This window comes from Apteryx mantelli, chromosome Z, assembly GCF_036417845.1.
Source record: "Apteryx mantelli isolate bAptMan1 chromosome Z, bAptMan1.hap1, whole genome shotgun sequence".
NCBI lineage: Eukaryota > Metazoa > Chordata > Aves > Apterygiformes > Apterygidae > Apteryx > Apteryx mantelli.
This window is the reverse complement of record NC_090020.1, coordinates 31,352,605-31,367,402: the sequence shown is the minus strand read 5'-3', so window position 1 is coordinate 31,367,402 and position 14,798 is coordinate 31,352,605. Positions and strand designations below refer to the sequence as shown.

General features: G+C 37.2%; 1 protein-coding gene across 2 annotated transcripts; it reads right to left on the bottom strand.

Moving 5' to 3' along the window:
• Nucleotides 1–10,768: 10,768 nt before the first annotated feature.
• On the bottom strand, nucleotides 10,769–14,794 carry RMI1 (RecQ mediated genome instability 1). 2 transcript variants are annotated; one of them, XM_067316231.1, is made up of 2 exons: nucleotides 14,774–14,794; nucleotides 10,769–13,551 (listed from the first exon to the last, which is right to left on the bottom strand). In XM_067316231.1, exon 2 carries the CDS (start codon nucleotides 13,521–13,523, stop codon nucleotides 11,646–11,648), a length of 1,878 nt encoding a protein of 625 aa, XP_067172332.1. In that variant the 5' UTR covers nucleotides 13,524–13,551; nucleotides 14,774–14,794; the 3' UTR covers nucleotides 10,769–11,645. The 2 variants fall into 2 exon arrangements, with proteins under 2 accessions (XP_067172332.1, XP_013805808.2); XM_013950354.2 differs by lacking the exon at nucleotides 14,774–14,794 and adding an exon at nucleotides 14,540–14,632.
• Between the last annotated feature and the right edge of the window lie 4 nt (nucleotides 14,795–14,798).

The window sequence follows — 14,798 nt, the reverse complement described above, 5'->3', positions numbered from 1 at the left end:
TTCACTCCCACTTATTGTCTTCCCACTGTCTTTTTGTTCATCACTCAAAAAGCCTGGAGCAAGGAGGCAACATGATGGAAAAGTGTCACATTCTGGTAATCTCGCTTTTGTGAAACTAGCAGCCTTAGCTGCCTTCAGGATTGTAAACTGAAGGGCAGAAATACAGCATTTTCTGACCAAAGAATTTTTTCTATTTGGTTTCCTCTATAGAATAGTAGACTTTGGAGGGCAGTATAGGTAAAACAATAGGTTTTATGTTGAGAACTATATATTTTGTAGTACTATATATGTAGAAGCTTCAGCTGAGAGCAGGACCAATAATCTTAGACACCGTAGTTACACATAATAAAAAAATGGTACAAATCCTAATTATCGTACAGTTTAAGTAAACAAAACCTGTAAAGCAAAGGAGAAAAAGTATTAGCAGTATATACAAGAAGAAAGTGAGAAACTGGAAGACAGGATTAAATTCTTGGTAAGGTTGTCTGCATGACTGAAGCATTATTTTTAGTAATATAACTAGTTCTGTGTGTTTTTCTTTTTTAATCTAAGAGATTTTCTATAAAATGATACTCTCTACCATTATTGAGGTTATCAGTTCTCAGAAAGATCTTCAAAAGAATAGCATCATTATTTTTTTAGTATTGCTATGAATTCTGTATCCAAACAAGTATTAATTCATATTATTATAATTACTCTAATATTAATTATCAGTGTTCAGTTAGTGGGTTAAATTAGTTGGTTTTACTGCTTGGATAGATGAGTTTATTTTTGTGGGCTTTAAGAATTAAGAAAAATTTTTTATATGGGAACATGAATGGATTATGGCATTAACTGTACTTCTATTACTAATTGGGAGCATATTACCTCTTTTAAACCAGAAAGCATTCTGAATAAGGTCTATGTTGTATTAGAAAGGGATAGCTTCTCTACTAGAGGTGCAACATAGACTGACAAAATATTTGTTCTGCAAATACAACTTTAGCAAACCCTGAATGAAAGATGGATCCAATCATCACATTTTTATTCAACATTTTATATTGAAAAAACCCTCTGGTGCAACTCTGGTCCTATTTTTGCTTTTTGTTAGTTTCTATCGGGGACTGTTGAGTGCAAAGGTACTACCTCTGGCTTAGGGAGTCCATGAACCAGAAACTGCTGAAAGAATTTATTGGGGAAATAGTAGTATATATTCCCATGCTACCCAAGACACCCACTATGGCCATTTTCAGGGCCAGAATACTGAATTATGTGGACTGTTGGTCTTACCCTATACAGGCTTCTAATATTTTTGTTTATAAAACAAAGATTTATAAAAAATTTAATGTACTTGCCCTAGTATTGCAACATCAGCTAATATTTGATTTTTTTACATTAGTTTATTTTGTTTACAAATGTTTTTCCAAACACTGAAGGCGTGAAAAATCACATTTTGTGTTTACTATATCATTTGTACATTTTTAGTAATGCATTCCGAGAACTCATTAGGATACATGGTTGGAAAATTCTCATTTTAAGTAGAATAGTTGTTAAGCAACTTTAAAATTTAATTAGAACTCCTTGCTGCATTTCATTATGAGGTTATTTCATAATTACTCAGCAGGTCCTAGGTATTTACTAATGTAGAAGTGACAGTACATGATACTGCTGAATTATAACTGCACAGCTGGAGAAGACACTTAGAAAAATGAAGAACAGATAAATGCATCATTTAGAAAGCATCAGGGGAAAACTCAGCATTGAGCAGAATCCTTTTTTCCCCTCAAGGTACTATTCACAGTTGTAAATAATGCTACAAAATTTGTCCTGGTAGTCTATTTTCTGATGGCTTAAGGAGCCTACTTAATAGACCAGTTGGTTCTTCACAAATGCAACTTACAAGAATTAGGATATTAGTAAGTGGAAAGAAGGTATGTTCCTAACTAAGAGACATGTGGGAACTCTTACAATCGGGCCTGTACTCAGTGATATGAATTTAATGCAGTGAATCAACATGCAGGGGCAGTATTAGGTTCCAAAGACACTGAGACACAATGTGGGTTTTTCTTGGGGGGGAAAAAAATAAAATAAAACTACAATTCCATTTGCCTGAGTAATAGCTGCATTCCATACCCTCCCAAGTTATGTCCTGAAACATGAAGTTACACTATCATTCAAGTCTATTTTAAAAATATGGTAATATGTTGCAACCGGTTGGGGAGATTTAGACATTATTGTATAGATGATATTGGTACACTCATTCACAGATATACAGTCCATATCTTAAAGCTTTCAGACATAAGAATTTAAAGTTCAGTGGAATACTTATGTGAAAATAATGCTTCACTGTGCCTTCCTTTCTCTTTCGACTAGGAAAATCCCACACAATGTAGATACTAAATCCCCTCAAATTAAGTAAATTCTTCTAATTATTTTGGATACCTTCACTGGCATTTTTAATCGGTATAAATATATATGATCTTTTTTGGCATCTCCTGCAGCTGAATCAGGATTTCTACAATCAACTATTCTTTTTCAGTGTCCCAAACAGTTTAGAATTTCCCTCTTTTCCCTCTTTCTTTGTTTATTATTCTTTACTACTGCTAACAAAGCCATCGCTTCCTTCATGGAAGAGAGGATAAAGTAAGCTTTTTTTCATTGTTATATTCAAGTGCTGAATTTCTTAGCTTCCTTCTCTTGTGTTTTTTACGTGGTTTCTTCCTATAATTTCATCCTACTTTCCTCCAGCTGGGTCCAAAAGACGCCTGTTGCTATCCCTCGGCTGAACTGTGTCTATGGCTGTAGTTTGACATGCTTTGAACTAGCATATATTGCTCCATGACCTCTCCTGCTTCTTTCCACCCATGCACCATTTCCTCCTTCACTCCTCAGGAAAATGATCCAGGCTAAAATCCAATCCAGCAGCATCAGTTAAAGATAGTTGTTAACCTGGCAGCATTATGGTGATGTTATAGTTTTGAACCCAGCACAAGGAAGATGGTGTGCAAGCATGAAAACGGGGCAGGAGAGGTCTAATGGTTTCTTTCAATGACAATGCTGGCTTATACTGATCTAAAATAGATGTGGGACTACTGCACAAAATGATCAGGTCCTTTTTTTTTTTTCAGTCAGCCAATTTCCCACTAAATCTTAAGGCATTTAGAGGTATGATTTGCCTTTATTCTTCTATACTTTGCATAGCTATACTGATTTATTGCCCTGATATGGACACTACTTTATTAACTGGGCTTATTACACAGCTTCTGGAAACCAGTATAGATTATCCCAATCTAACCATCTCTATACTGATAGTACAATGTCCACAGATTTTTTCAGTTTGTGTCAATTGTATCATGAGTAGTATAGTTGCCCTGAATCTGTCCCCCATAAACAACAAACAAATCCAGATAGTGCAACTCAAAAGCCTCAAGCTAGCCCAGACATGGAAGCTTTTTACTGGCTTTTTCCTTAAAATGAACATGCAATTTTTTGCTTCTGACAATATGCTGGATGGGACACTATTGTCAAAAGCACAGCAGCCTGAAAGTTTTGACACATGAAGTGTCCAAGTACTAGGGAAATATTAAACAGTACTCATTTTGCATGAAGGTCTACCATGAATAGGTCCAATAAAAGTTTTGCTATTAATTGCTCTGCAGACAGCACTACTTCAACACAGATACACAGTATCTATGAAGAACATTATTTCCTTGCCTAGACCAGCAACCTTAGTTTAAATATATTTTTCTATAAAAACAAATTAAAGTCACCAAACAATGCTTAATAGAATGTTCTTTTTATGTTGCTTTACCTTTTTCACTGATGTAAAGAAATATTCTGTTTAAATATCCTTTCTTTAAGATACCTGACAGTCTTACCAATCACACCTTCCTTTTCCACTCACAAATCCTCCCCCTCTCACAGTCTCTCACTCTTGCAAAATTAAGCCAGCAATAGACACACACAATTTCCCAACATTAGACTACAACAAAATCTTAGCTGACAACATACTAGAACATGTCCCCATCTTGATTTGCTTATTTCCATCAGAGAACACCTCTCTTGAATTTTGAAATCATCCCTGATAGAATACAATATGAATAAACTGACTGTATTTCTCAGGAAGATCTAAAGTGGAAAATTACACTGAAGACATAAGGTTGTATTTTTAGATTCAAAACTATTCAATTTACAAAATAACAAGTTTTTCATAAATAATGTTAAGCTGTTAATTTAAATCTGTTTAAGATTATCAAATCACTGTGAAAGAGTACTTAATATTTTTCTTATCGCACATTTTCATATATCTGTAGCTGAAAATAATTTTTTTTTAAAGAAAGTCTTCTTCTACAAAGTAGCAGCAACACAGGCAGTAACAATAGTTTATTCCTGTTCACAAGACAATGATTTTCTAAGAGCTGCATCAATACACAGTATACTGTTGAAGTATATCACAGTCTGTGACAGAAGAATAACCTGCTATTAAAAGAATATAAAATATACAACAAAGGATAAAAACATAGTCATGTTTCATTTGGTACATTTGCTACAGTCTATTCAAATTGATTAGTAGACCTAAATAGATAGTTAATACTTAGCTGTGAGTATACACAGTTATTTCATTTTGTAATTTTTGGTTGTGTAGCCAGGGCCTAATTTACTCGTTATTAACTTCAAAAGGGTCACTACTAAGATATTAACCAAACTAATTCCCAGTTCTGCTTTTCGAATAGCAGAAGTAGAAGAGGGATCACTGAATCAGGAGTTTTAAATACAACTGGGGAAGGAATAGTAGCCTAACTGGTATCACCTGATAAAAGAAAGTCCAGAACTGTTTCTGCTTCATGCTTTGTCATCTACCCTCACCAATACTACAAACAGCAGATTTAGTATTTTGCTAGAGATACTGAAGATTATTTTACATTGCTCTCTACTATTTTACATTACCTAGGATTAAAGCCCATGTTCTAGTATTAGAAAATAAGGTTACAAATAAAAGCTAACGTATTTGTTAAAAACAAATCACGTCACATCAACCTAATTTCCTTTTACAATAAGGAACAGATTCTTTAGATAAGGCATCTGCTTTTCTTCTGTTTTGGCTTTGCCTGCTCTATCATATGTGATCTCATTACATTATTTAACAAGTTGATGCTTGTCAGTTGAGCCTTTGTATCTGACCATGTGTGTTGTTACTGACTTGTAAAATAAAAGGTAAAATCTCTTTCAGTGTTCTTGCATACTTTAACACACATTTTTAAGAGGCATAACATTTATTTTGTTTAGACACTTGCTGCACATGTTTTATGCAGTATGTTAGTTTAGGTCTTGGCAGCTCAAGGGTATTTTTCATCAATTTTTGTACTCAAGAGGAAACCCTCAATCTGTAAGTAAAAGGATCCACATGTGTTTTCACCAAATGTATCTACTGAAAGATTTTTTGAATGTTTTAAATAAGGGGATCCTTATTTACACTTTCTACTTAATGGCAATGTATTTTCTAGTTTGCAGAAACTGTATGAGGACAACTACACAAACAGCTGGTATCAGGGGTAAATTATCTAAGCATCTGCTTAGGTATCCAGCAGTGCAGGGGCTGCTATGTTTTTCTTTACAATAAATGCCAGATTTGTGATTTAATAGCAATAATACTTGCCCTTTTTTATATATAGTACTGTTTGTTTTTAAATGATGATTGCACTGCAATTGTAAATATTAAATGAAACTGTCTTATATACAGAAAAGTCAGTTGTGAGCATTTAGCTTGTAATTACAGTTATTACCTAAGTGCTGTTAGTAGAATACTTCCTTTCAATTATCATAAATCAGACTTTCACATCACAGATTCTTTGTACATATGCATATTTTCACCATTTAATAATATCATTTTTAATTCAAAAGAATGCTTTGTGAAGGTTATGATTCTACCAGTACTTCAAGAGTAAATCAGACTGTCATCTGCTACAGTTAATGCTACCATTTCCTCATACTTTGTCATGTAATTATCATCAACATCATTAAAGAAAACCTTTGACCCTTTACACAGAAATAATCACCTGCTTTTTTCCTTATAGCAAAGGCTATTCTCATCCAAGGACAAAATTTAAAACTACCAAAGTTAGACACAAAGGCAAAGAATTTGTTGTACATTGCAAGGTGGTCTAGTTAACCAGACAGGTTGACTGTATAGGCCCTCTGCACAGTCAATGCGGAGTCAGGTGCTTTTAAAGAAGGCTAAATTGCTGAGCAGGGGGATGGCAATACTAGTAAAAAATGTTAAATACAGAATGTCTCCAAGTTCTCACTTTCCTCTAGAGATTAGGTGCTTAATTTAGCTGAATATTAGATGCCTTCAGCCACTTGGATTCTCGTTCTTACTGCTCTTGGAGTAGTCACAGAACTGAGGCAGATTTCTTTTTCTTTGGCACAATGGCTTTGTGGTGAGAGGTCCCCTCAGAAAAATAGGGAAATACCCTTGCCCTGAAAGGCCTCGTATCTGTAACTCATACCTCATACATTCTATGAATGTCTCAGTTGTTTGTCCAACCAAACTGTATTCCCAAAGCAGATGACATTTAAGAAGCCTGTGTCTTACCCCTATTCATATTCACAGCACTTCCCGCCCTCCCTTTTTTGGAAATCAAAGAGTTTTGTCCTTGAAAATAGTGTAAAAGTTAAATTTTATATTCATTTGCCACAAAACAATAGGCTATATATTGCCATTGCTTTTTAAGTAGTATTTTCCAGTGAAACAGTATTTTATTCCCTCATCCTGTAACACTGCGATACAGTAAAAGGTATTTTAAAGCCAATATTAAGTGACTTGTATTACAATATGAAACCTATGATAAAGTCCTCCTAAATAACTTACAAATGCAAACTTACAGATAACAAAAGAAGCAGGTGATCCATGAGGCAACGAGGTAAAACACTTGGTGGGACCTGCTATTTGCAAAAAAACAAAAAACAAAAAAACCCTGAAATAGGAAGGTTAAGGGAGTTGCAGAGTTTAAAATTCTGAGAGAAGTGAGAAAGACAAATAATAAAATCACAATCCTTGACCTTCAGGAGAACAGACTGCAGCTTATTTAGGTATCTAGTTGGATCTAATGAGAGATAGCCCCTGCAGGTGATTGGGAACAGCCAGCATGGGTTTACTAAAGACAAATCATGTCTGACCAATATGATTATCTTCTACATTGAGATTATTGACTGTGTGGATAAGGCGAAAGCAATGGAGAAGGTACCAAACTCAGAGGGGAGCAGTCAGTACACTAGAAGACATGGACCTTGGCAGGCTGGAGAGAGAGACTGACAGAAACCTCATCAAGTTAAACAAAGGCAAATGCAAAGGCTTTCATCTGGGTGGGAATAACCCCACACAACAGTATAGGCTGGGGGCCACCTAGTTAGAAATCAGCCTTACAGAGTAAGACCTGTGCGCCTTGGAGGACAAGCTGAACATGAGTCAGTAGTGTGCCCTTGCAGCAAAGATGACCAAACACATACCAGGCTGTATTAGAAAGAGTAGCAAGCAGGTCCAGGAAAGTGATCCTTCAACTCTATTCAGCACTTGTGAGACTGCATGTGGAGCACTGTGTCCAGTTTCAGGCTCCTTAGTACAAGAAAGACAATGACATAGTGGAACAGGTCTAGCGGATGGCTGCCAGGGTCTTCAGGGGGCTGAAACATGTGAGAGACTGAGAAAGGTGGGTTTGTTCAGCCTTGAGAAGAGGCTAAGAAGCAGGAATAGGACAGATTCTGACAGAACACACTGCAATTGTGCACATTGGGTTAGAAAACCCAATGTGAATAGGCAAAAGTCCTTAAGGACAAAGAATTAAAAAAGTGACACATTGATGTAAGAGTCTGCTATGCACACCTATACAAGAAGAAAATTTGTAAAAAAACTTCTACCTCTTACTTTGGATTGAAAAAAGAATTTCAATGTCAGGCTGCCCTTAACCTCCAGTTTGCTGTCATTATTCTTAGCATTCTGTTTCTTCTAGGACTATAATGCAGAGAATTGGATTTGAAATGAATATTTACTTTTTAAAGTCCGTTTTGCCCTTTTTTCCCTGGTAAATACATTTAAGTTTGCCTGACACCAGATAACCCTAAAATACTTCATGGTAGTCACTCTTCTCTCCCTGCAGGGAAAAGCTTAAAGCTATTAATATTTTATTACTATTTCATCTAAGATTGTTCCATTCTCTACTTAACTTCAGGCCATACCAGTAGGAGACTTTTCACAGAAGTATCAATTTAATGTGAAGTCACAGTAACACTTTCAGACTGGACACCCTTTACAAAATCCTTTATCCTTTAATATTCCTAAGTAGCATTTTAAGGTGATGTTATTACAACTAGCTGTTGCTTCCTTAGAATACTGTCTTAATTCAACAAGAAAGAAGCTGCCAGGTTATAAACACAGGCACTGCTGCGGCCAAATCGTTATCTAGTAGGATTAGCTGAGTCCTCAAGCTGTTCTCCACAGCCTTATTTGGAATCCTGCCACATTCTTTGGTCTAGCCACTGCCTCGCTCTACAGTCTGAGAGTGAATATCCGTAATGGAGGCAGGGCACAGCTAAGTTTCTCACAGAATTTTCTTCCTTCTATTCCCTTGCCTTAGTGATGGAGGTTTTAAATGAGATCTTCTGATACAGATAACTGGCACAGTCAAAGCCAAGATACTGCTTTCAGTTTCTGTAACAGCTGAAAAAGGCAGCAAGAACAAACTTTCATCATTTATGTTAATAACATCCAAGACTTCATGTGACAACACTGTAGGTTTCATACTTTAAAAGTGAATTAAGCAGAAGTTTCCATTGTGATCAGTAATGAAAGAATGCAGTTATTTTTCCATTAATGTGAAAATATTCCTGAAGAACACAGCTTCCGAGTTTGAATAGAGAGACAGAAACACTGCAAATGTAGAAGTCTACTTGACAGACTGTTAGCAAGAAAAAGTGGATATTTGAAATAGCATGAAGAAGGGAAGAGCAGGGACTGCTTTCTGCTAGAGGGCTACATGTAACTCAGGGATGCCAGAGCAATTGGCTTCAGCAGCTTTTACAGGAATTCTGTTGCACTCCCTAGCAGAAGCATGGTCATACCTTTATTCCTGATCATTTCCAGAATCTGTAAAGCACACAGCTTGTTCCCTGAATTTGGCCCCTAATAAGAACTCTTGATTATCTGAAAGACTGAGACATGCACCATTGCTTGGCTCATAGAGGCAATATACATACATGCAGAGCAAAACTGCTGGACTAGTAATACAGATCTTGGTTTTGAGAACCGATGAACTGGATTAAGCATGAACCAATGACTTCAGTTTGGCACACACAATCACATATGGCATTTTCTGTTTGACATGCTGCCCTTAACTAAGCATGTGTTCTCAATATCAGTTCCTTTCATTCTTTTTCTTGCCTGAAAGTTACAAAACTATATAATATTTCTCATTATTTCTATAGACTTAAATACAGACATGGAATCATTACATGCCAGAAAATTATATTGAAGTATTTACTGTGCAAATTCAAGCACTAAACAGCTTGATGGTATTGAGATTTTTGTTGCTTGTACTTGAGAACATGCACAGCAATAGCCTTCCAGGAAGAACATTCTAAAAATGAAGACAGGGACAATGCAGGGAGGGGGGAGAAGGAAAAGTCAGAAAAATAACACAGTGCCTTTAAGGCAAAGGACAGTGAAGCATGAACTTCTTATAGCAAAGATGACTAATCCTTAATACAGATTCAAAAAAGAGGGGCAGGTGTGATTTGATCAGCTAAGATAAAGATAACACTTAATTTGATTCAATTTAAGTGGTTTGAATGACATCACTCTTGCTTTATACAAGTAGAATAAAACGCATGGGCTATTAATCTAGCTGAAACTTTAAGGTCTCCTCACCCTCTTTCAGGGTAAACCCAAAACTTCAAAGGAAATTAAGCTTTTTCCATAACTATAATACAAAAAAATGAAGAGGTTTCCATAAAACTGCACTAGAGGCTTATAGTTAGCTGTATTTCCTATTGAAGGGATTACATGAGATGAAGCTTGGTCAGTTCCCTAACAGTTTTTTTCTTGAAATCAAGGTTTCAGCAACTCAGGTTTCATAAAGACAAAAACCTTTGCTGTTACAGTTCTAAATGATGCATGATCCCCAACAGCTTCTCAGAAAGTAAGAGCCCAAAGATGACTCACAGGGTCACGGTTTGCTCAGGTTCTCTTTAGAGTAGGGAGGGAAGGGGGAGGAGAGGAAGGAAAAGGACACAGGAATTCATGCATTTAACGGTATGAAATAAAGCCTAAAAACGTGTATGTCTTACAAAGCTTTCCCATCCCCCCACCCCCAACATTTTTACTTTACTTAAATTATCTCTAGTTTTTCCTAAATCACTTGGAGTCTCAAAGGATGTCTCCTTTTGGGAGGCTGGGGCCGGGGAGGGGGAAAAGGAGGAAGGTGATAATGACAATCTCTTACAGCAGTTTCCAATGGCCTAGCAGCCATTATTAAGAGAAGGAAGAGGCCACCAATCCAATTGGAAAATCCCACTTTTAGCTACCAATTTTACATTCTTAGCAAGTTATATCAATATTGCATAGAATTCTCTTGTCATTCATCCTCTACCCCAGACAGGATTTTGAATTCTACTGTTTTCAAAAAAAAAAGAAAAGTAAAGAAAGAAATAAAAAACAAATAATCCATTTCTGATACCTTTAAACACAATAAGATGGATATTTTCCTTTGAAAGGGACTAAGGAGTTTCCATCAAAAAGTTTTCATTTAAACTTTAATTGGCTTTTAAAAAAAAATACATTCTAAAAGCAGAAATTAAAAAAAACGAACTTAAGGCCAACACAGTTATACATGTACAACATATATGATGCACATCAAGTACACAGCTACGCTGTGAAGAGATTAGACTAGTAAATACTGTAAAAGCTAATTAATAAGGTTGGCTGTAGGTTCAAAACTATTAGTAATGATTAGCATTAACAAGACAAAAATAGATTCCCCATGTTACAATCAATCTTTTCCATTAATAAAGGATTACTTTAAAATATTTTGAGATTTTTTTTTTAAACAAGTACATAGATTTTTATCCCATTTAAGTATACACTGTTTTTTCTCACCTGAATATTTAGAGCAAGGTGATCCTTCACTTCAGGTTCTTGAACACTAATTATGCATAAAAATTTTCAAGTTGGCATAGTCAGAAGTGACTTTGCATCTAAACAACAATTCTTTGTTTAATCGCTTTCCTCTGAGAAGAGGCTGGCAGTTTCCAATAACTACCTTTTAAAAATCAGGCTGGTATTCATTCTTTTAAGCGCAAGAATGAGCTAATCTTCTCTTTATTATCCATTTCCTGACAAAATCTGCTACTCCAGATCAACAGTCAAGAACATGGAGGATTTTGCAGAATAAAAGTGATACATGAATTTCTTAAGTCAAACATGTTTGAAGTTTATTTAAATATGCTCATCATAAGAAACAAACTGCTAAATTCCCCCCCTCTGTCATCTCCTCCTCTCACTCTTCCAATATTTTTCTCAAAAGAGAAAAGACTTATCATTGAAATTTTAACAGTCCCCTGGGAGAAATCTTGACTGAAATGTTCCTAATCCACATTCCAGAAGTTTCCACACATTATTTATATAAACGTTTCTTCAATTGTTCTAGATGCCTTGCATCAGCATCCTGTAGAACTAATACAGTGGCTTTAGACTGAAAAGGATTAAACTCTATAGTCATCAAACAACAGAGATCTATTAGGTGTCTTTGACATTTTTCTAAACCATCCTTAAGCTTTGCATGTGAAGTAGGATCTTTTTTCAATATATTCATTTCAGGTACTGAAAATCCAATCAAACTTGTCAGAATATCATCAGCAAAATCTACTTCTAGATAAGCCGAACCATCAGAAATTTTTGCCTTTATACCCCAGGACCCATTGCTGCTTGTGAGCTTTCCAGTAAGAGTTACAATAAAACATTTGACTTTCAGAATTGTAACAGTTTCTGTTTTTTTTGCAAGGAGAACAGAAATGTATGTGAAAGGTGGAGAATATAAATCAAGATCATGCGCCTCTACTGCTTTGTGAGAAAAGGTTTGTATATCATGTTTCTGCTGATCTGCTTCTGGGTCTGTTTTTGAGAAAAATACTGGCTCACTGTTTAGGAGCCTGATGGCAGAAGTGTTCCAGAATTTTTGTCTGCTCTCAGCTAGATCTGTATCATTGAGTCTTTCTTTGGGAGTATTATCCAAAGAGAAATCTGCAGAACTGTTGGTCTGATGTACGCTATTATGCTGTGAAGAATTACTTGTACTATTTTCACCTCCAGTAGATACTCTTCCTCCAAAAGTCTTGTGGCTGCTGGTAGCTTCTACAGGTTTCTCTCTCTCATTCTTGTCATCTGTTTCATAAGTGCCATTCAAAGATGAATTACATGAGCTTCTAGACATATGTGGAAGTCTCTCAGTAACTAAACCTATGTTTCTGTTCCTGACCGCTGGTGGCACTTCTTCCAGCTCTCTTTGGATCTCTTCTTCCAGAAGCAAGTCATCTTCCAAAGGAAAGTCATTTAAAAAGCCATCAGCATATTCTACAGGACATGAAATTTGTTCATCTGAATGAGGAAAAGGACTTCCAAATTCTTGTTGCAAAACATTTCCATTGCGTGAACCTGAGGTTGTGCTAAAATTATTGCTTCTACTGCAATACCCACTCTCTAAAGGTGTTTCACTGTTTAAAGTAAATTCATTATTTTCCTCAAGACCAGCTAAAAGCTCTTCATCTGAAGGGCCTAGAGCTTGCCCTAATTCGTCTACAGGCCTTGGAACAACTTGTTCATGATCAGTTCGTCCAACAGGATTAGGGTTCTCAGCTTCTCCAATTAATCTAGCAAGGACTCTTTCCTGACTATACTCCTCTAGAAGAGCGTCCACTTCACCCCCTAACAATTTTACATTTTCTGGTTTAAGCAAAAGGACTCCAAGACGATATGCAACATTACCCTGTACAGTGATTTTTGTTCCTGGAGGAAGATTACTATGGAGGACAGGAACTGGTTGATATTCCATGCCCTGAATTTGATGTACCCCATCAGTTAGTTGCAGCATCAGCATTCGAGTAGGCTTTGCTTCCCAGGGCTTTTGGAACGCCTGAGTGTTGGCTGTTACTTCTTCATTTACAGTACTTTTTCCTCTTAGCTTCTGCAACTGGGAATATGCTGGCTGGCTAACATCAACTAGAGAATCAATTTGTATTGAGTAGAAGCCAGACAATTCTCCTTTGGGGGCATCCAAGATGCAATCAGGCAAAATGGGATATTCCAAATCTCTTAGATCTGTAAGAAGCCATTGCTCAAACACCTGTCTGTTAATCTGAGCTTGACTCAAGTTACTACCACTGTTTTCTTCCTGGATCCAATTAATACATGCTTCCAGCCAGGTCAAAGGAACTTTAATATGCCATGTGGATGAAAGCCAAGTTTCTGCTCTTGCTGCAATATTTGATGTAGACATTTTAAGTTAAAAGAAAAACGTGAATTCCCTAGAAGAAAACCCAAAAAGATATATTTACTCTTCTGACAATTGCTAAAGTTATGACATGTCTCTCACTGGTGTTATACAGAAGTTTGCTCCCAATTCAGTTCAGTCATTCCAAGTATGACAACATAGAAGCAATTCTGTAAAACTGAAATGCTAAAAATAAACGTGCATTTCCAACATTTAAACAAATAAACTCCAATCAGCATAAACAGCCATAGGCTGTTCCTGATATTGCAGAGTATCAGGAAAGTACTGACACTTCTACAAGCAGCCTTGATGGCTTCATCTTTTCTGTTGATTTAATTGGAAGTATACAAGGGAAATAATTTTCCTATGGTTGGAAAGAGAGAGAACAAAAAAAAATTTATCCTCCTGACAGATTTTTTTGTTCCTGTGGGTGCTGCTGTGAACAGCAACACTACTTTAGAAATTGACCTTATAAGTTATTGTCCTATCTCATTAGCACTGCTATGAATGGAAGTAGGAGGCCCCATTTACAATACAAACAAGTTAGGATCCGTGAGCATTTGCACCACAGAGGTGATTTTTACACTGGAACTGGATGAAAGCTTTGGGACCATTGAGAGAAGGCTAGCCTGAAACATCAGTGTTATCTGGAGCCCCAGTTCAGCCTTTGACTGCAGTACTACGAAATTTTGGCAGTCACTGTCTCGGAACATCGGTGGTTAATAAACTCTGGCCAGCTGCTAGCTTTTGAAGTGACTAAGCAAATTTAAGGTGTATAAAGGGATAATCAGTTCCAAGCACAGTTAAGACAAAGGGCCAAAAAACCTCAGAGAGCTTGATTTCTCTGCAGAACTACCCCCCCCCAAAAAAAAAGTAAAAATACTTAAGAAACACAGGGCTTGCCTTCTGCCATTGAAACCTGCAGCCAAGGAAAAAAAAAACAGTCTCCTTAACGTTCTCCCAAATGCTGCTCCAGTTAAAAAAAAGTAACTGCACAATTTCTTCTGGGTGGAGTAACGCACCTGCTCACTCCTCAATAGGCCTGAGCCCGCCTGGCTCTCAGGGGCGGCCGGTCCCGCGCTGCGATGAGGCTTCCCGCCGGGGCCGCGGCGAGGCCGGACACCGCCCCGCGGGCCGCGGCCCCTCCCAGCCCCCCGGAGGCGACGAGCGGCGGCGCCGCCGCCACCGCGGCTCCCCCCGCCTCGCCCCGCCTCGCGGCGGCCGAGCCGAGCCGAGCCGAGCCGCCCCGCACTCACCCGGACGCCACCGGCCGGGCGGCCC